This window comes from Triturus cristatus, chromosome 8, assembly GCF_964204655.1.
Source record: "Triturus cristatus chromosome 8, aTriCri1.1, whole genome shotgun sequence".
Taxonomy (NCBI): domain Eukaryota; kingdom Metazoa; phylum Chordata; class Amphibia; order Caudata; family Salamandridae; genus Triturus; species Triturus cristatus.
Window position 1 is genome coordinate 1278489797 of NC_140591.1, and position 22450 is coordinate 1278512246.

The following is a 22450-nucleotide window of genomic DNA, read 5'->3' on the forward strand; positions in this document are numbered from 1 at the left end:
CCCCCAGTCACATCCGCCGGAGCCCGGGAGGACCCCGGCGAGGGCTGCGCCCTGTCCCGCAATTGCTGGGCCCTGCCAAGCATGTCCGGCAGGGTACGGTCCCCTTTCTTCGGGCCGCCTCTTCCAGACATCGCTACCTCCGCAGTCGAGCACAGATCCGGGCGCCCCAGGGGTGCTCAGCCGCCGGCAAGCACTCGACGTGGGTATCCCCCACGAGCGAAGTCGCTGCGTCACAGGTGACAAAATGGCGGCCCAGTCCGGTCACTGTCAGCCGCGGGGGCCCGTGCGAGACAACCAAGGGGGCCGCAGTGGGGGGGTCTCATCAGCACATCCCTCCGAGAGTCAGCCCAGCAGCAGCGGGGGTCACTTGCATCCAGCAGCCAGGACTCCGGCGAAGGCTGCCACCACTGCTCCTTCGGGGACAAAATGGCGGCAGGGCTGAGCAGGCCAAAATGACCAGGCCCGACGACACCACCGGGCCCCCTGAAGCACCTCACAGTCAAATAAGTTCCACCACCGGCCTCAGTCCGTCAAGCACAGGGGCCCAGATGGTCCAACCCCGTCAGGGAGTCCGCTGTACCTCGGCTAGGGGTTAGGGGCCCCCGCAGTGCGAGGTGTCGCCGTCACAAGTCTGAGTGCCGGGGCGCCCGTCCCAAGCCTTCCGCACCGTCGGGTCCTCTCCCGCAAGGCTCCTTCAATCTGCATCGAGCGGCGGGCCAGATCCCCTCCAAATCGCAACTTTCAGCACCAGGCCCAGCCGAGGTGCCCGGACAGCACTCCACTGCGCTCCGCCCCTCGGGCTCGCCGTCGTCCCTTGAACTCGATCGAACTTTTGGGGGGGTTCCCCCGAGGCGATCCGAACCAAAACAGCACCAATATGCACCCCTGATGCTCCGCCACTCTCCTCTCCCGCGCTGAGCCTCAGCAGGGGGAGAAAAGCGTAAGAAAAGGGCTCTAGCTTGGCCGGGCCGGAGGAGCTACGGGAGGAAGCGTCCGCTCACCCCGCCATCTTGGCCACGCCCCGGAGGGGACCATTTAAACCTCAGGGAGGGGGGCTGCATGCCCCCTCCTAATAATTTATATGTCTTGGCACCAGGGAATGGGGTCCCAGAGGCCTAAAGGACAACCCAATGCCTCGCACATCAAAGGGTCTGCATCGAATGGGTTTGGAAGCCTACTGGCTGGGGGGTGTTGGCCACAGGGACTGGTGGCAGGCCAAGACTTATGGCCCCACCTCGCTGTGCATAGCCAAAGACCATGTGCAGTGTGGGGTTGGCTTTTGCGTGGAGTTGGGTGCTGAGCATGGCTGCAGGTCGAGCCCTGTGACCAACCCTCACTCCACACATGATGAAAGATCGTGTCCACCATGGGGTTGACTGCCTCCGGGTGAATTGGCCACAGGGACTGGTGCAGGCTTTGCTTTGTGAATTTGTGGCAAGGTTCTTAAAAAAAAGTTTTTGGCCCCAAGCACCAGGCCTAGGGGGTTAGAGTATCTCTACACTGCCCCCATAATGTCTTTTTTTACCTACAGAAGATGTCCTGAGTGATGCAATATGTGGGGAAATTAGTAGTGCCTGGTGAGGGTGTGAGTTTTAGTTACTGTAGGGCACGAGATATAGTTGCTTGAGATAACTGTAACTGGTGAATTTGTTTGGTTTTTTGAGCTTAAAACGTTTTGGCATTACTGAACCTTTCACCCAACTATAACGTTACCTTAATCTTTGGGTTTTTTCAGTTACTATATAAATATATATATATATATATATATATATATATATATATATATATATATATATATATATATATATCTATATATATATTCACTGAAAAAACCATAGGTTTCACACATGTTATAGTTAGCTGGACATTTCACTCGTAAAAAACCAATGAAATTCCCCCGTAATAGTTAGTGCAGGCAACTATAATTCACGCGACCGCAATCCTCTGTTGATGCTAATACTGTATCTTTAGCTATACATATATTACAAATATTTATTTTTCATAAAGACACATATGTCATCAGTGATGTAATATCTGACATCATCAGCAGAGGATTGCTGTCGCGTGAGTTATAGTTGCCTGCACCAACTATAACGGGGGAATTTCATTGGTTTTTTACGAGTGAAATGTCCAGCTAACTATAACATGTGTGAAACCTATGGTTTTTTCAGTGAATTTGCAAGGTTTTTTAAATGCTAATTCCTAACTATAACGTGTGTGAAACCTATGGTTTTTTCAGTGAATTTGTACGTTTTTTTAAATGCAAATTTTTTTTTGAGATTTTTGGTAAACCTATGTATAAAATAATATATGTACTATATCCTGCATTATGGAATGGTTAATTTTTTTTATGCATTTTTTTCCGTGCGCGTACGGTAAGCTGACGCTACGTGCTCCGTACGTCATAAGTACGGTGCGCTTACGTGATACGATGCGCGTACGGTAAGCTGACGCTACGCGCTCCGTACGTCATAAGTACAGCGCGCTTACGTGATACGTACGTGACGTACGCGTACACGCGGAAGCAACGTCGCGGTTACGCAGGGGCATGTAATGCGCATGCGCGAGTGCGTCTTACGCTCCGTAAGCGCTCCGTAAGCATCACGTTCGCGCATGCGTACTTGTTTCCGAGCGCGTAACGTAAGCTTACGGAGCGCGCACGGTAGGTCATGTGATCCACAAAGAACACTTTTCATTGGTTGAAACTACTTTCAGTTCCAGAAACTTCCCACACCACACCCATTCCCCTCATTACTGCTTGAGATCCCCTAGGAGAAGGAGCTGAATTGACATTGAGATACAATGGCAGAACAGCAGACCTCTTCTGAGAGTGAGGCTAGCAGCACCACCATCATCCAGAGAAGGAGGAAACAAAAGAATTCTTTTGTATGGGAGTATTTTACTTTTCCAGAGGGGCACTTTGTGACCGTGTTTTATCTAGAGGAAATCCAAGGAAGAAGTATTCCTTTGGAAATCACTCTATGATGAGACACCTTAGGGATAGACATCCCAGGACCTTTGCTCGACATACTGGAGAAAACTCTTCAGTAAGTCACCTGAGCCCAACCTCAGAAGCTCAGCCGAGTACATCATCGGCAGCTCAGCTGAGCCCTTCCTCTGAGGTGGGAGCATCACCTTCTTCTGCTCCTCTGGACATTAACCCTCGATTTGGGAGGGTTGCAATGAGGTGTACAACGTGTTGTGGTCTTATTGTTTTTGGGGAGACCAGTGTTTCCCTTATTAACAATAAGATAGACCAGCACGTTTGTAGACGCTCATAATATTCCCATTCTTTCTTTCCTCCATCCCTGTATTAACCCAACGGCTCTTTTAAGAGCCAACCTTACCTCACAATTTTTAAAAATTTTTTTTAAGCTTTCCTTTTTGAAATTTTTTTTTTGCCGTGCGCGCACGGTACGCGTAATAGTTACGCGAAGTTCGCGGAATTTCTCCTCGCGGAATTTCTCCGTTTACGCCGTGCGCCTACGCTATGCGCATTCGGTGATTTTTTGAAAAAAAATTAAAATTCATTTTTGCCCTTGGGGGTCCTTCTGGGACCCCCTGACAAAGGCTAGGGGGTCAGGAACTGTCCAGCCTGCCCCCTTTTCACGTTATCCACCTTTGTTTTTCACCCCCTCAGACTGCGAGAGACAAAATGGCGGCCGACACTTCCTGGTTTCGACCGATTCGAATGTTTACTGAGATCTAACAACCAATCAGAATCGCGCTCGTGCACGGCGGCGTGCGCGTACGGTAAGCTTACGGTACGCGCTCGGAGCGCGCCCATAGATATATATATTGATTTAAATGCTATTTTCTCAGGAAATACTGAACAGATTTACACGAGACCTTCAAAAGGCACATCCCTGACCTGAGGGCTACCTCTCTGCCAAATTTCAAGTAATTCTGTTCAGCCGTTCGGGCTGTAGCTCGGACTAAAGGTCCTATGGAAAAATGCATGGGGAAAACGCGTTTTGGGACCCCCCCTTTTTCTCAGCCCCCGCTTGACGAATCCCCCCGAGACTTTCAGGGTAGGAGCGGAGCGGAGCGCCCCACCTATTTTGAGAATTTTGCGAGGATTCGTCAATCGGCGCCAAAGTTATTCCAAATAGAATGTTGCGGATTTCCTATGGAAACACGGTCCTAACTATAACTATCTACTGGCGACCGCCAGTAGATAATATATATATAGAGAGAGAGAGAGATAGATATATGTATATATTAAATGTTGTTGAAATGTTGAAATAATCATGCAATTTATTTAACTTTAGTTGTCACAAGTGTTATTTTATTTCCCTGCCTGGGAGTGTGTTACAGTACCTGTGAGTGGCCCGTGTGGTGCTGGACCTACTCCAAGGCTCGGCTGGAGTATATTTGAGTGTGTGTTGACAGCTTTAGGGATATAGTAACTCTGAAGTGTATTTTGTGAATTGAAATTGTCTTAGTCTGGGAGGCGCACGCGGCAGCGCTCAAGATGGCCGCCGCCTAGTGGAGCTCTGTGTCACGTCGGAACGCCGATACGAGTATGCAGCCTCCAAGACACTAATTATCTTGGAAACAGGCAGATACCAACAGCGTAACATGCCCTGCTTTGTTCAGAAACATTTCTGTGCCCTTTGAGGGATCTTTTTCTGGCTTTTAGGTGAAATGTGTGCTGGACCTGTACTGCAACCGCCATTTTGGATTCTAAGATTTTCCTTTCTTCAGAAGTCTGCGGCGCATTTTTCTTTCTCCCCATCTCTCTCCTCAATTATTGAATTTATCTTGATTAACTCTGGCACTGAGAGACTGGGGAATTTGACTGTGGAGCTTTCATAACATTTTCCACTGCTTATCTATGGGCAGAAGTTAAAATCTGTTACTCTTAATTACGAGTCATCAATCGACCTGGAAACAGACAGGTATTGCGGGCGGCGCATACCCTGCTTGGTTTGGCAATTATCTTATGCCTTTTGAGGATTTTTATCTTACTTTCTGTAGACCTGAGAGCTTAGCATGTGCTTCAGCCGTCATTTTTTGTCCCAGGACTTTGTTCTCCTCAGAAGTAAAATCTTTGTGGTACGCTCTTCATACTCCTCACCTCTCTCCTCATCAGTTGGTTATATCTTGTCTACCCTTGGCATTGTGAGGTTGGGGAAGGCGATATATTTTTTCTGTTCGCAGCATCCTTTTTCTTCTCTGTGTTTTTTTCACGTTTTGCAATGTTTTCTATGGGCAGAGGTAAAAAACTACTGCACTCAAATAAAAATAAAAGTGCTAATTTCTCTACAACTGACTCCTTGGTTACTGCTCCTCCTTGAACAGTTCGCTCTCTGCAGTGGAGATGGCTCAGTCTTCTTTCACTCGGTCAGTACCTCTTCCCTTGTCAACCTCCAAGACGCAGACAACACCTACAGCTACCAAGCGCCTCAAACAAGACCCACCTTCTCCTCCTAATCCTCTTGCTCCTGAATCATTGGATACTATTTTAGAGGAGATTCGTGCGCTATGCCCATTCATTGAGGAGACTAATACTCGATTACAAGTGATGGATAACAAGTGGTCATCCATGGAATCTAGGCTCTCCTTGGTGGAACAACATGTTAGTGATGTCCAGGACGCTGCTGTTACAATAGCGACGTTGGAAAAAGATATTTCACTGCTCAAAAAGTCAGCAGAAGACCTTGAAAACAGAAATAGACGGAACAATCTTCATTGATATGGTCTTCCATGTTTTGTTGGCCTTAAATGTCTTGTGTATGCATTGTTATGTTCGTTACTCCACCCATATGTTCCATGTTCCATGACTTGTCGAATTTCTCACTTTCTTCGTTCCGCCTATGTGGATCACATTCCATTTACCCTGTATCTTGTAACAACCACGTGTTTAATCTCTGTTTATGGCCCTTACTGACATACCAACTGTATATAACAATGTTTCTCTTCGTATACTTAAATGACCTGTGGCCTATGCAACCCTTGATGTCTTCGGTTTGGCCACCTATAATCACGTACTGCTCTTTCTCTTTGTTCTAAAATATGGACATATGATATGACCATTATCGTGTTTCATTCTAAAATATGCTACACACTGTATCTAAACTTGTACATATTAACTCTTACTGCATCTCCATCACTAACCCTCACATGACTTCTGCATTACAACCCCCCTTTTGTTTTTCCCTTTCAATGCACTATTCATTCCCTCACTAACTCTCCGCTGTCAACTATATACTCGCTGTCCTGTAACGTTTATCACCCTGTTCATCCACCTTCTTGCCTTTCTCTCTCCTCCCAACGCGCTTTCACATCTTGATCCACCGGTATGTTCTCTCTGACTCTCTTGATATATACTCTTATATGTATCTGCATACTCTCAAATGGCTTTATTAACCCTTACTGTACAGCCCTGAAGAAGCCCCAGGCCTATAGGCCATGTAGGGGGCGAAACACGTGTTGGCTGTGCCACCTCTTTCCTCATCCTTCATACCCACTCCTATGTGAGAGTGCAAATAAAGGACTTTTTCACCTCTGGATCAACTTGTTTTGAATTGGAATTTGTTCCTCCAAGAATTAAAATATATAAATCTTGCCTAGACAAACCCTCAGAACATGGTCTTCCGGAGGGCCTTGAAGGGAATGATCTGGTCACCTTCTGCACCTCCTTTTTTCCCCAAGCTTCTAGATCTTCCACCTTCTACTAATTTGAACATTCAGCGTGCTCATAGATTAGGCCCTCGTCTTTCTTCGACGTCGGCTCCATCGAAACCTTGTGGAGTGATTTTTCTTTTCCTGTAGTTTACAGACCTCATCCAAGTACTAAACGCAGCTAAGTTCAAAAAGCATCTCGTTTGGTCTGGTGCTAAATTGTTTATCTCTCAAGATGTATCTAATGCAAGGGCTAAACGTCGGAAGGACTTCCTTGAACTGTGTCCCGCACTACGGGCCCTTGGTGCACGATATGGGCTCTTTCATCCTTGTCTCTTTAAGGTGACCTTTCAGAAAAGCACGTCCACCTTTGAAGATCCTGCAGACCTGAAGAAATTTATTCATTCACACTCTACTTCATCAATGGAGATTCCTGGTCCTTCTAATGTTACTTGAATGTTACGCTAAATCCTGCTATCTGTTTTACTAATGTTTGCTTCCTTTACAGGTCACGCGCTAATTTATAATTTTTCTCACCAGCTTCCTTTGTCATTTCTTTTGTAGACCTTTTGGAATCCAGTTGCTTGTTTCCCCCTGTATTGTATTGGTGTTCCGGCGTGATGCCTTCTTCCTTGTTGGTTGTACCGTCTTCATTTGTTGTCGCCACTCCCTATTGTTGTCCTCATCCCCCCCTTAAACGGTACGTATTACAGTAGTCTTTTTGACATGTACTGTCTTCTCTGGTTATTTTTCTTCCTTTTTCTTTTTCTCCTCTTTTCTTTCCTTCTTCTCTTTTCTCCCCCAGTATTTGCTCCAGTCTATTCTTCATCACATATTTATCTCTTGTTCTTACTCTTTTTTCCCACTACTGACAGTCATAGTATTCTCCATAAATTATCTCTATATTTATCCTACTCCACTTTTTGGCTTTGCCTTCTCCTCTTTCTATACTTCTTCATTACTGCCAATCTCATTGCTTTCTATTTTTGGTCCTTTTCTTGCATTCAGAATGGTTTTATCTCCCTAATTCTTCCTCTTCTCTTTTGTTTTTCACTGGAGACTCGACTTTACAACCTTCTTTTTTCTCTTTTCTTTCTAGTACATTGCATTGATATTAATTGTGTGATTTTATATTTAATTCATTGTATTTACATTCAGACTCATTTCATGGAATGTAAAAGGTTTTATTAATCCCATTAAGAGGCAGAGAATATTATCCCACCTTGCTACATATAATCCTGACTTAGTCTTATTGCAAGAGACTCGTTTGACAGAGTCAGAAACTCTGAAACTTAAAAAGCAGTGGGTGGGTTTAGTTTTGGTATCCCCTACGAACACAAAGAAAAATGGGGTAATTATTCTTGCTCATAAACATTTGAAATGTTCTGTTCTTTTCTGTCTAAGGAAACCGATTAGGATGGTAGATGGTTATTAGTTAAGTTACTCATCAATAATATTTCCCTTACAGTTGCTAATATTTATGGTCCAACTCAACCAGACTCTTCTTTTTGGCCTAATATTACAAAAAAGTGCATTCAACATAAAGATTATTTTTTTTATTTTGGGAGGTGACTGCAACCAAGTTATGGACCATTTCATTGACCGAAAATCCCAAGCCCGTTTCATTCCCCACAAGACCCATAAACAGGTTCAAGATACAGTATCTCAGACTCATCTTGTAGATGCCTGGAGACTCTGCAACCCTGACAACTCAGAATTTTATTTTTTCTCTCCTCCACCTGGCACTCTGTTACAATCGGACTATATCTTTCTTTCTTCTGCCATAACACAGACCCTTATTTCCTCCTCAATTGAACCCATTGTCATTTCTGATCACACACCGGTTGTTGCTGATTTTGACTTGATTCCCTCACATCCCAAGTCTTCTAGATGGAGGTTTAATAATTCCCTTTTGCAGGATCCACTTTTCTCTTCTTCTTTCATTTCCTTTACAGAATAATTTTTTTCTCTGAATTCTGCTCCTGATATCTCTCCTTCACTACTTTGGGATACTTTTAAGGCTACAGCCCATGGCTTTATCATCGATTTTGTAGCCAAGAAAAAGAAACATTTTCTTAATAAGCAAAAGATTTTGCTAGCTAATATTAAACGTTTCGAGCATCTTTTTACACATCTTCTTCTACTTCCTCAATACAGGAGCTTATTCGGGCTAAACTGGACTGTAATAAAACAACTACTGATAACTCCTCTTCTGTTTTACTCCGAACGAGCGCTCGGTATTATGGTGGGAACAATAAAGTTGGCAAACTCCTGGCAAATTATCTTAAATCCCATAAAGAGCGTGTTTTGATAGATTCTATTCATTAATCAGATGGGAAAACCCTTCTCAAAGAACAAGACATTTTAAATTAATTCGTGGAGTTTTACAAAATTTTATATACCCCAGAATCCTCTCCACTTCCCTCTTCTATTGACTCCTATCTTAATCAATCAATCAATTAGCTTTATACGGCAATTAAGTCATAAAATCACATTTACAAACATTACATATAAATACACATAAATTACCTAAAAAGTTAAAATTGCAATTAAATTTATAAATGGCCGACGAGCTTGAATTTAAAAATGTAAAAGTTAAGAAGATAAACCTATCTTAATCATGTTCCACCTTCACCGCATATAGACCTTGACTTTAGCTCTCTAGAGTCTGATCTGTCTATCCAAGAAATATTGCAATCCCTAAATCTTCTTAAGAAAAACAAAACACCTGGACCTGATGAGTTTACGGTAGAATTTTTTCTTCATTTTTCTCAACTTCTTTCTCCCAAACTTCTACAAATCTTTCAATTTTTCCACACTAATGGTAAGGCACAAGGTACTTTCTTAGATGCTACAATCTGCTTAATCCATAAAGATGGCAGCGATCCGAAACAGTGTAAAAATGATCGCCCAATATCTCTTGTAAACGTAGATTATAAAATCTTTGCCAAACTGCTCATGATATGCCTTGAACCTCTTTTACCGAAACTAATTGGTTTGGAGCAGTGTGGTTTTGTTATAGGTCAGTTAACATCTGACAACTCTCGCTTATTTTTTAAAGTTTTAAATAAGGCCTCTTCTCTTTCGTATCCTCTTGCTGCAGTCTTTATCGACACAGAGAAGGCTTTCAACAGAGTTAATTGGTCCTTCTTATTTAAAGCTCTCCACTGGCATGTTTTTGGTCCTTAATTCATTTCTTTGATATCTTTATTATATTCAGCCCCTAAAGATTCTGTAGCAGTCAATGGTCTTGTTTCTCAATCTTTCTCCTTAAATCGCGGTGTCCGTCAAGGCTGCCCTCTTTCATCCCTTCTTTTTATCCTATCTCTTGAACCCTTCTTATTGCATAACCGCCAGAATTCGTCCATCTCTGGCTTTTCATATGGTGATCAACACTTGAAATTATCTGCCTGTGAAGATGATATCTTACTCTTTATATCTCATTGTAGGAGAGTAGGATCTGCACTTATGTTGCCCCCATTTTTTCCTGATGTATACACTGGTTTCTGGCTATAGTCTGGCTGGGTCCCTGCTAATCAGGGCCCCAGTCTCTCTGTTCTCTCTAAATGACCTGGTGTGCATATTAGATGCACTAGTGATTGGATACTGTGGTATCTTATGAGCCTCTAGTATATGGTACCTTAGGTACCTAGGGCATAGGCACTTCACAGGCCTACCAGGGGCTGCAGCATGTATTATGCCACCCCTGGGAAGCATTCTCAATCTGACACCACAGGCCTGCTACTGCAGCCTGGGTGAGGTAGTGTTAGCACTCCTCACTGAAATATAGGTTTCTATATCTCACCATACACACACATATAAACCACCCCTATGGCAGGGCCTATCAATCCTGAGGGCAGGGTGCTTGGTTTACAATGTGAGGGGGTGCATCTGCATGAGCAGGGCCCCTCTGCAGCTACCAGAGTCTATTCTCTATGGCTGTTTGTGGATACGGTTAAACCATATACTCTTAAGTGCATTATAATGCTAACTTTGGAATGACTGCATCAAAACATGTCATGTTTGGTGTCAAACAACTTGGAATCATACCCCCACATCAGTCCATGATGTGGGAGCATGATCCCACCCTTCTAGAGGGGAGGACATGTACCCACTGTAGTAAAACAACAGAAATCTGAAAGAGCCCTTGCATCACAAAATGGATGCCACCAGCACAGACACTGGGCTGCCCTCCTGCTGCTGACTGAAACTCGCAGTGGAGGAGGCCCAACAATAGGCATCCTGTCACAGGGAGGTGTCACCACCTTCCAGACAGGATTTAGTGTATTGGAGCTGGGTGGGTGCACTTCTAGAGTGCTTTGAAGTCCTGCACAGGGGAGCAGTAGGCTCCTCTGTGCATATGCCAGCTCAAACCGGTTCAGGGTCTACCTGTCCCTGCTCTGGCGCGAAACTGGACAAAGGGAAGTGGGTGTAACCACCCCCTACCCTGGCCCTCCCAGAGGAGTGGTCATAGAGCTAGTCCCTCCCCTATCTTCAGTATAAGATAGCAAACTTTGCCATTGCAAAACCGAAAACCCTGGACGACGCTCTACAAAGAAGAATCCTGGCCCTTCGATGTTTCACTACCTTTGGAAGACAGAAGAATCTCCCTTGAAGTCAAGGAGTGACTCCCCTGCTTGGCAAGCACCAAAAACCTTAATCAGCGGTCGCAAACTTTCCCGCTCCCACTGGAGTTGGAAGTCCCTGCAGCCTGAAAGTAAATTTTCTGACTTCTCGACGGCCATTGTGAGTTCCTAGCAGAGCTGAGGAAAGTGGACCCCATGAGTGACGAGGAACAGCAATACCCGGGTACCGTGCACTATTGTCGAGTGCAACCCCTTTCATGACGTTCTACGAACTTGTGCATTGAACCATTTGTGGCCCAAGCCACCAGCAGGTTTTGCAGCGAAAATCAAAGGCCTACCCCGTCCCGAGTGACCGTGGGCTCCTGTGAAGCATTTCCTCAAGAGGCGTCTTTGCGATCCCTTGCCTGTTGGCTTGTGGGTCCCCCGAAGACTTTCTTATCTACTAAAAGGGCTCCTCTAATTGCTCCAGGCCTGCCCTCACTCACCCTTGCTGGGTGACTCCCTCAGACCTTGCTGGTCTGCAATGCTGACCTTCGTTGATTTCCACAAGACTTGCAGTTGCCAAGGCTTGTTGGCTCCAATCCGGTTGCTGACACTGCAGTCAGCTGCAGACATCATGGGACACTCTGAATCCAGCTGCTGGTCATCGTCGATCTCTCCTGGACCTCGTGAGCAAAGAGTCAAAACACCATCGATGACCTGAAATCACCCAACATCCGTGGTCAGCCATCTTTCTGGCCACCGGTCACTGGCAAGTGACTTTGAACACTGTCCCTTCAATTTTCAGGTCATGTGCATCTCGAATCCACCCTTGGATTCCGCCGGACACTTCTTCAGTCGACGCAAGCAGCAAGTCCTCCATAGAAAACAACAACGCGACCCGACACCAAAAGACACCTATGCACCCGGCTTCCCTGGGTGAGGTAACTCGTGCACACCAGTGCCCTAGTGTGTGTTGGCCCTCGAATTACTTACCTTGTAAGTGGCTTGCTTGTAGACTTCCTCGAAGTACCCTAAAACAAAAATCAAACCGCGACTTGCTCCATTGTAATCAATAGGAAACCCGCGGCTGTGTTCACACACTGCATGCGTCTCCAGTGGGTCTGTTACTTACCTGCTTTCACTGCAGCAGTGAAGCCCCAGCGATTCTACAGGCCCTAGGCCTTGTCATTTTGCAAGTCGACTTTCTTAACCCATTTTTTTAGTATATGGTCTGGTACACCCCTAGGGCTCCAGCCATATTTGTGCTTAACTTATTGTGAAACGTTGATATTTGAATGTGTTCCTGGCTTCTAATCTCATAAAAAGCTTAGTAGAGTGTGTCTAGAAATAAATACATATATATTTGATATATATACCTGTGGGGTGTCCTTTCATTTGGCAATTCAAGAGATTATAAGGTAAAACAAGCTGCTTTACATTCCTCTGAGACTTAGCCTGAAGGCTGCTCTCCACAGCTACCACTAGGATAGCTTTCTTTAAAAGGTTGTCTTAAACCTATCTACCATAAGAGTCAAATTGGACTGGTGCAAGGTGGCCACTATAACTAGTGACCAGCATATGCCAGGCCAACTTCTCACACTCATCCCAAAACTTCTATCTCTCCTCTTTTGCAAGAAAACTCAGATTTTTCCCTTGTTTCAGGCTATAAGATCAACACTGACAAGACAGAAATTCTCCCCATCACTAAATTTTGTTTTAAACTGCTTTTTGATCCCACTGGTTTCCGTTGGAATAGTTCTAAAATCAAATACCTAGGTATTTGGTTCTAAGACTTCATATAAGATTCTGTTAAAATCAACAGGAAGGATGTGTTTGATCGTATCTCTAAACCTCTCTCCTCCTGGAACCCTCTATTTCTTTCTTGGTGGGGTCGGCTTTATTCTACTAAAATGATGATTACTCTTATTTTATTATATATTTTTTCAGGGATTCCTGTCCATATCCCAAATGTCTACTTTAAAAAAATGGAGTCCCTCCTTTCTAAATTCTTACGGAACAATAAAAAATATAGACTTGCCTTGCCACATCTTCGTAAACCTAAATCTATGGGTGGAGTGAACTTTCCCGATTTTCGATTGTATCATAAGGCCTTTTTATCTTCGATCGGCTTCTAAATGGCTCCTTTCTGAAATCTCCCGCCTTTACACCTTTATGGATCAATATTGAGCATTGCACTCTTTTCCTTTAAGGAAGTCCTTGCTTTCTCAACAAAGACCACCATTACTTCTTTTTCGTTATTTAAACACACTTGTTCATTATTAAAACCTCATTATAGATCAGACTCTCTCTCTAGGAATTCTTTCTTTCAATCCTCCCTTTGGTACAACAACCTTATTACCCTCAAGAACAGATCTCTTTTCTGGAAGTCCTGGAGGCTTAAGGGGATTATATGGGTTCAGGAATTGTTTGATGGTTTATCTCCATGTTCATTCCCCCAATTTCAAACCACCTTTATATGCCTTCGATCCTTCTGGTAAAAATGTTCTACTCTTATGACTATAATCTTAGATGTTTTTAATCTCTGCCCTCTACTGAACCCCTTCCCATAGTAGATCCACTACTTAAAGTATTAACTACATTTCCTGAAACTTCCTAGATCTATAAATCTCTTCTTTCTCCTGATCTGATTCATTCTAAATCTAAGGTGAAAACTGCCTGGGAGACGGATTTGGGCTGTGATTGGACCGTTAATTTCTGGAACAAACTATGGGGTAGATCTCTGAAGATATCTAGATCTGCTTCCACTACTCAGTCTCTGTTCTTTATTTACCACAGACTATATTATCCACCTGCTTCCATAGCAAAATTTACACACGCAAACGATGTGACCTGCTGGTCTTGTCAATCTCCTCTAGCTGATCTGATGCACCTCCTTTTTTCTTGCCCTGCTGTCGCTTCCTTTTGGAAGAATGTTTGGAAAAACCTTTCTCATATTTTTAACTTACAGTCTCCTTTATCACACACTAATCTTTTTTTTGGGTAGCTTATCAGATACATTGGGTTTGTTTTTTCCATGAAAAAGGTTTATTTGACTTGATGTTAGCCTTAGATTTACAGCAGATCTCACTTAATTGGAAATGTTCAACTAAACTTTCAGTGGCTTCCTGGTGGAACAACATTTGTCATTACCATAGATTAGACATTGCATTTGCTTCTTCTGTTAAACCACATGTAAATAGGGATTTATTTTGGTCATCATTAACCAACTATTTAACTAAGATTTCAACTCCTGTATCAAGTAATCGTTCTGAAATTTTTCAAACCCCATAAGTCATCATCTGGTCACTATTGTTTCTCTACTATATTTTTTCCCCTTTTTGATTATTATATCTTTTATGCTTGTTTATTTGTCTGCCTCTTACATTGCATACGATAAGATAAGTTACAATAATTTTAATAGTATATAAGATTATTATATTGTATTGTTATAAGAAGGTTATAATATAATCTCATGATCTTCAATTATAGAACTGTACTATTTACTCCTCTTCCCCCCCTCTTTTCTCCACCCTTCTTTCCTTTATTATTGCTAAAAATGAAAACAGCTTTCTATTTTGTCTATTGTCTGTTTTTATATTTATTATATTATTCATATTTTGGTTTTCCATGACCTTTTCTTATGTAATTGTTATTTACTTAATAAAGCTTTTTAAACATAAAAAAGTAATTGTCTTAGTCTTTTATAGTTTGAATTAGCAAGCCCCTCCCTAAACCCCTACTTACATTTTTATAAATCCCTCTCAGTTCGTACTAATATTCCTCATGTCCAGCCACTTCTCTGTGTTCCACCTACATTTAATACAAAATGTACATTTATGTGTGCAGAGATCTCTGTCACCTTGGCAGAGATCTCTGCACAGAAAAGGTAGGAGAGGTGGAGGTCTCCAGCTGTAGGTTTGTAACTTGCATTTTATAGTGCTAATGTAGTACTACTTTACATAGTACAAAATGCAGTTTGTGAAACAGCTCCTTGGTGATCCCTTCCTTTAAAGGCTTTCTAAGAATCCTATGCAGTAAAGATGTGAGGAGAGTTCAAATTATTTTCATGAACATACACTGTTTTCTAATTAATCGTGTCTAGCAACGAACTCCTTTTTAACCAATGGTTTATAAAAAGTCCAGTGTGTTTTTTCTCTTCCCATCAACGGAGATTTGAATCAAATCAAGAGTAGAATCATGGAGTGAGCTGATATATGGTGTTGACAGTGACATCTATTCTGACCCAGGCCTGTTGCTGACTGCTCTCTGACTTCTCTGGTTTAAAAAAAGTTATTTTGCATTCTTTCTGTTTCTTTGCAGATTCACCCTTTACCCACCCTGGGGAAACACCTCAATGGGCTAAATATGTCAAAATCAGCTTATGTGGATAACAAGAGGGCTTATTCCTGTCTTTGATCTCCTGATTCTGCCTCTAAGGGGGCTGCCTCAGAGAAATTAACTGTCTTAGGGTTTTACCATTGCCATTTGATTTTGAGAAATTCCTGTGCTTAGGCATAAAACGTGAGGGCATCCAGTAAATCAGACCTCAGAGTGCTGACCTTCACAGCAGCTTTCTTAGTCAATTGCTTATCTGTTCCCAGCCTCTGGCCTCCTCCTCCTGCCTCTCAAAGTTGTTGCATGAATCTGGTGTTCTCAAGATGGCTGCCAGAAGCTTGGGATATACTGGTGCCCTTGGTCACTGCATAGAGCTTCCAGGTCCCAGAACCTCTGCTCACTCAGGCCTCACTGTTGTTGGCTGTCTGCCGAACACATCACTCAATGCAGCTGAGACTTAACCCTGTTTCAATGGTTGACTTGCAGAGGACAGGGAACAAAGCAGGTAAAAAGATCCATTCCATTTCTTGCCTTTTTGTGTATTTGATACCTTTCGCCCTTCTGTTTGGTCACCAGATCATTAATTATTCAGCTGATACATAAATTTGCTCTTTCATGTCCTTTCTTATCTCTGGAGAGCTGGTGTTGAACCCTAGAAGTGAGCTGCATCAGCAAGCCGCCATCTTCCCTCCATTTGTCCCATGTGAGAACATTTGGCCAATGCTATCACCATGTAGACAGCTGCACACAAATCAAGTTAGATAAGTAAAGAGAAGAGAAGAGCATGTTGCGACCAGAGGAATGAAGATGGTTGGAGACTGCCATGAGGAAGGTTTGAGTAGAGTGTAAGTCAGATTGAGCACATAAGAGAAGAGAATGTGGTTGACAATTTACAATAGTTTTGGAAAGGTAGAGAAGAAGAGAGATAAACAGAAAAAAGAGGGACAGAGGGTGGTATGAAGATTAATTACGGGAGCAAACATACCTACCAACATAAATGAACCTGGCAAGGATTCAGCAAAAACAGAGAATGAGAATGGGACAAAAAAACTGGGAAATGCAGTTTAAAAGAAAACATGGTACAGCTAGGAGTTGAACAATATAGACATGGAGATTGAGGAATTTATACACGCTGTGGATCCAATAGGAGAAGAATCAAAGAAAGCAGGGATATCAGTGCTTGGTTCAATACAAACAAAAGCAGACCATTAAATGTCAACTTTAGAAGCAAAAGAAAATGGCAAAATGCGATCTAATGCATGCAAAGTGAGAAAAGAGGACATTTGGGGGCAAGCTATTGAGATGGTTAATAGAGGAGAAGGGTACAGGGAAAGAATGGTCGTAAGAGTCTGAAAATAGTTTTCTTCATCTTCCTCTGCTCCACTGAAGCATCTCACACACACCTTCTGCCAGACGTTATTATGTATGACTGTTGGTCTCTATACATGAACGTATTTATGTTTACTGCTCTCTGTTTGTGAATGTCTGTATATTGTGTGCATCTGAGAGCAAGCACTACACAAATTCAATACTTAATGACCTTGCCAAGCTTGCTTTAAAAGAGTCTGCCCAAAGGGAGGCATTAAGGTAACAGTGATGCATCTGATTACAAATAGGCTGACAGAAATTAAAGATATGTAAATCATGCTTTCAAGGTGGTGCGGTGGGGGTGGCAACAGGTGTTCTTTGCTCTGGGCACTGTGCTTTTAGGGGCCCTCCGCCCAAGTTACAAAATGTATTTAAAAAATAAAGAAGCAGGCCTGACCTGTTCCTTGGTGATGCATCAAATGCTGTCACATCACTAGGTGTCAGATTAACATTTCTGGGTAATCAATATGTAAGATAATAACTGCTGAAACAAATTATACATTCAAGATGTAGCTTAAATAAAGTTCATTGCAGATACCAACCACAGTAAAGCTCATCGCTTTCATCAAAGCAGTCATCGATCCCATCACATTGCTGAACCTTCTCAATGCATAACCCGGTGGAACATTTGAAATAACCTGCTGGACAAGCTGAAGAAATGGAAAACCATGTTACAATGTGACATACAGGCCAAGATTATCATGGATGAAGTATAATATTTAAGATAATTTCTTCCACATTTCATTTGGGATTAGCTGCTACACTAGTAGATCAATACAGCGTACATGCTTACATTTGCAGTATTGTTTAGGTGGCTCAAAAGTACAGTGGAAGTGAATGACTTTGACATTTCAAATATCAAGTATTTCTTCTGGTCTGACAGCTTCTATGCTCACCCTTTCACATACTTGGTATTGGGTTTAAGTCTCCATAAATATCTGAAGCAGTACGAATCTCATGGCTCTAAGCCGCTGTACAAATAAGTGACTTTAGACTCCAGTATCCCAGCATTGCCCCACAGCCCCTGCCCCACGTCCTGCTTCGGGTAGGGTTTCCATTTACATAAACAGCCAACATTGTGTCCATCTTTTGGGTCCCCGGTCCATGCCAGTTTATGAACCTGATGCTCATTGTGCATAAATACCCTGTAGCACAATTGTGTCCACAGCTCCAGCCTCTGTGACCCATCTAGGTGTATTTCTTGTTTATTTAAGTCATTGAAACCAAGTAGAGCATGGGTACACCACAGGCTAGGCGGGGACCAAGGCCAGACTCACCTATATTTCTTAGCACAGAGGAGGCACCAGAAATGGAAGTAATTTGTGGTAATTGCACATCCAGACTTTATTATCATTGTTTTAAAGTATTATTGTTTTAGAATTGTCCTTTCTCTTGTCCTGCCTAAATGATCCTCGAATGAAGGATGTGGAGCCTCACACTTGGAGTGCCCCTGACTTTCAGATCACAGGGATCTTGAAATAAATATTGATTCTTTTGTATTGTGTTAGATTGGTAATCTTTAGCTATAATGGGCAATTATAATGCTGCTTTTCCTTCAGTAGAGGTCATTCCTTGAAGAAGAAATGTCCTTCAGATTCAAGACAGGACTATCTTAATAGAGCAATGGGGAAATAACTCACTGCAAGAAAATGTTGATACATCTTGTGAACACTTTACTTCACTTATTCCCTCATCCAATTCAAATATAAGTACTATACGTAGTATAAATTTGGTGCTGCTGTGTATTTCTGTACTGTTTCGAGGGGTCGGGCTTGCTATGCAGTCAGGGCTTTTTGTGACTACTAGTGGTCCAACAGGTTCTCTCAAAACTAACTGCCTTAATCAATAGACTAAATGCAAACCTGAGCATGCTGTTCACTGTGCAAAAACATATGGGTTCTTAACCACCGTCAAAGCCCTCACCACACAGCAGTATGAGACATTAGGAGAATGTAATATGTATCGTGAAGTTCCTCTAATAGTTTTATATTCTTTGGACCTAGAAATCTTATCTTTAACTGATTCAGGGGAGACACAAAATCTGGTTGGCCACATGGTACAATCAGAAATGATGCTAAAACTTGCTAAAGCCCCTGATGAGATAAAAAGAGTATACTGGAGCTACTGAAAGCTAGTAAAGAGATTAATCCTTTCTGGTAGGTTATAATACAAACAGAATAATACACAGGGTTTTACTATCTGAAAAAACACATTACAACTTAATGCCTAGAAAAATAGCAGCATGGAGGCAGCCTTTGCCTCATTTTGGAAATTAATGGCCTGGTGGATTTTTGAGACAGAGTATTGATAAGATGGTAGAAACAGATGTGAAGCAGGAACAATCAGTTGCATATTAATCTACACTGTATAGTGAGTGCAACACAAGTACAGGGCAATCTTTTTTCTGTATTTAATTTTATTAGATGAATGAAATCAGTGAAAGAGGATATTAGCATTTAAACAATAATATTTTTAAAGTTAGTAATAAATCCCATTAAAAAATGCACAAATAACCATAGTGTTCTTCATGCAGGTGATGCAATTGTGCTTTATAAGACTGCAATAGATCTACAATCTGCTTTGTCCGGTGACATTTTTTGGTAGTTAGTTGGATGACAGATCGTAACACAAACATTATCAAAACAAGAGTTATGTTTATTGCGAGTGTTACTAGGAATCATATAATTTTCAGGGTTGAACTGGAAGTGTTGTGAAACGTGTGTAGCTTTTCATACTTAAGGCCTAATTACAAGCACGGCGGTCCTTAGGACTGCCGTACTTGTGGTGCCAGTCAGACTGCTGCAACCCTGGTGGTCCGACCGCTGTATTAGGATTGTGGCGTGGGACCGCCACAAGACTGCTGCCTCTGCACGGATCAAAGATCCAGCTGGGGTGGCGGTCTGATAGCAGTTGGAATATGCTGACGGTGCCGATGCCAGCACCGCCAAGCATATTCTGAGTTGCATTTCCACTTCTCATTTCATGGCGGTGAGCCCGCCATGAAAAGGGTGGCAGACATGCAAGTAAGGTGCCACTTCTGGGCCTGGGGTGCATGCGGGGACTCATGTTGTGGGCCCCCCTGGTAGTGCACCCCCGTTCCTGCTTGGTTGACATGCATGACATGGTGCATACCACACCATGCAGGAATGTGCTGCAAGTGCTGTAACGGCGGCAGTCTGCTGTTAAGGCTCTCCTATGAGCCTAACACAGCCACTGCCATGAGACCACCACAGCACCGCCTGCCTGCCTGCCCTGGATTTAAGTCAGAATCTGTCAGGCTTGTACACCACGGGCTTGGCGGTCCTCCTGGCAGTGCAGCGGAGGCAGTGCTCGTTAGCGGCCCCTTCGACTTGATTTTAATTAAGCACTAAATTGAGCAGTAAATTTCAAGGTAACTATATCATGCTTTACCCAGCTCAATCAGACACTGAAAAGATTTGGTGCCTGTTAAGGAACTAAATCAGTTTTGCACATGCTACAGCTAGTGGAGCAAAATCATTTGCAGCAGCAGCACATGTAAGCTGAATTGAGAGTAAAATGGATCATTTGAAATCCCATGCTTATTGTATGTAAAATCATTCATATCTGAATTGGAAGTAGCTCGTATATAGAAACCTATCACTGTAACTTTAAATTCTTCTTATTCCATGCCCATTTCACTTGACCTCTAACCCCATTGTCCCTAAAATATCTAAAATAGAATTTCCGAATAGGAATGGGAATACAGTACATGCCTATCAACATCAGAGCAGTTAGTGGTGCATGGTCACACCGAGACCTGTACAGAAATTCTGCATTGAGAAAGAGTAGCTGCTTTCCCTGACAAAGCAAAACCAAAGGGATGATGGACGGAGTGTTGAACATTGCAAGCACTCACCCCCAGTCAACTGATCTGGGTTTAATCCATCATCATTCTTTAGCTCACTCTGCCACCCCAGTTCAGACATGGCCATATGCAAATCAGTCTGACCCTGTGCCTCATGGGAACAGTCCAGCCCGAACTGCCAAGCCATGTCTTTCCTGGACCGGAAACAAGCATCCTGGGACCGGTTTCGGGTTCATAACCCTCATCAGCCAGTCTATCTTGAATCCAGTGGCAAAGCGAGCAAGGGACTCACATCTGGGCATACCCTGCCAACTTAGGGCGAACAAAGCAAAACTAAAGGGTTCATCATCCCCTTTGGTTTGGCTTTGTTCGCCCTAAGTTGACAGGGTATGCCCAGACGGGGCTCCCTTGCTCACTTTGCCACTGGATTCAAGCTAGCCTGGCTGGTGACGGCTGATTAGCCAGAAACCGTTCCCAGGATGCTTGTTTCCGGTCCAGGGAAGACATGGCTTGGCAGTTCGGGCTGGACTGTTCCCATAAGGCACAGGGTCTGACTGATTTGCATATGGGCATGTCTGAACTGGGGTGGCGGAGTGAGCTAAAGAATGTTGATGAACTAAACCCCGGTCAGTTGACTGGGGGTGAGTGCTTGCAATGTTCAACACTCCGTTCATCATCCCCTTTGGTTTTGCTCTGCTTTTCCTGACAGACATTACATAGCTAATTCTTGAAGACAAGTCACAGACCATGGAGTAAAAGGACCAGCCTCATTCATCTGCAGGATAAGGTCTCCCCAGTCCCATCAATTCATAATCTATCATCTAGTTTGCAATATACAAATAGTTTCACCACCCAAATCAGGGCCAGTTCCACATAATCATCAAGAACCATTGCCATTTTTTACCAAAAATACAGTAGCATTGATACTGGGAGCACACAATCACGGCAGTAGCTAATTCGTGCTGATAATTTCACTCACCATCGTAAGATATCAACAAGCATCATCTTTAAACATCTTTCAAAAAATGACTAATGCACTGACTGTAACCCAGATTAATACAACTCTGATAAACAATGCAAACATTGAAAGGTATGGTTGACTTTCTGCTTCTTTATTCATTCACTGCCCTCCCTATTCAGTTGTGCTGCATGCAGTATGGCAATGGATTCACCCCTTCAAATTAGCAGGAGATTTTACTCCACTTTACCATCCCATTACTCCCCTTAACTTTTCAATTTATTATTCTGATAATCGTCATCTGTAAAAAAACAAAACTACATTGGCCATCCAATTCAACAGATGCCTGTAGAAATAATGCACCAAGGTTTTGGCTATAGCAAACGCAAGTGAGCTACATACCATTGACGCAATAACCGGTAACAGCACAGCAAAGAACACACACTGAGGCTAAAACTGTTCCTAACTCGCAACTCCTCCCCTATGCATCACAGCTCCAACTTGTGTCACTGTGACCCTGTTTCTTAGGTCACCTCAGTCTCTTCTCAGACACCGCTCCACTGAAAACAATCCACTTCCGTCAAGTAACCCAGTTCAGAAACACTTACAGCACCTCGCAGCACTCAGTAATGTTTTTCATTTCTTAACAGTGCCAGTTTTTCCTAATTTTCTACAGACCTGTTCAGTAAGATAATAAACCTTTGCTAAACTATGGTGAAATTTCACATTTCTGGAAGTACAGTGATAATGCTACCAAAATGAACACAC

The 22450-nt window shown here is 43.0% G+C and overlaps 1 protein-coding gene across 1 annotated transcript in view; it reads right to left on the reverse strand.

The window, feature by feature from the left end:
- TMPRSS7 (transmembrane serine protease 7) overlaps positions 1-22450 on the reverse strand; it is a 559080-nt gene that overhangs the window by 204012 nt on the left and 332618 nt on the right. The window contains exon 12 of the mRNA XM_085623815.1: positions 17441-17548. Coding sequence (XP_085479941.1) covers positions 17441-17548 — 108 coding nt within the window. The remainder of the gene's footprint in view (positions 1-17440; positions 17549-22450) is intronic.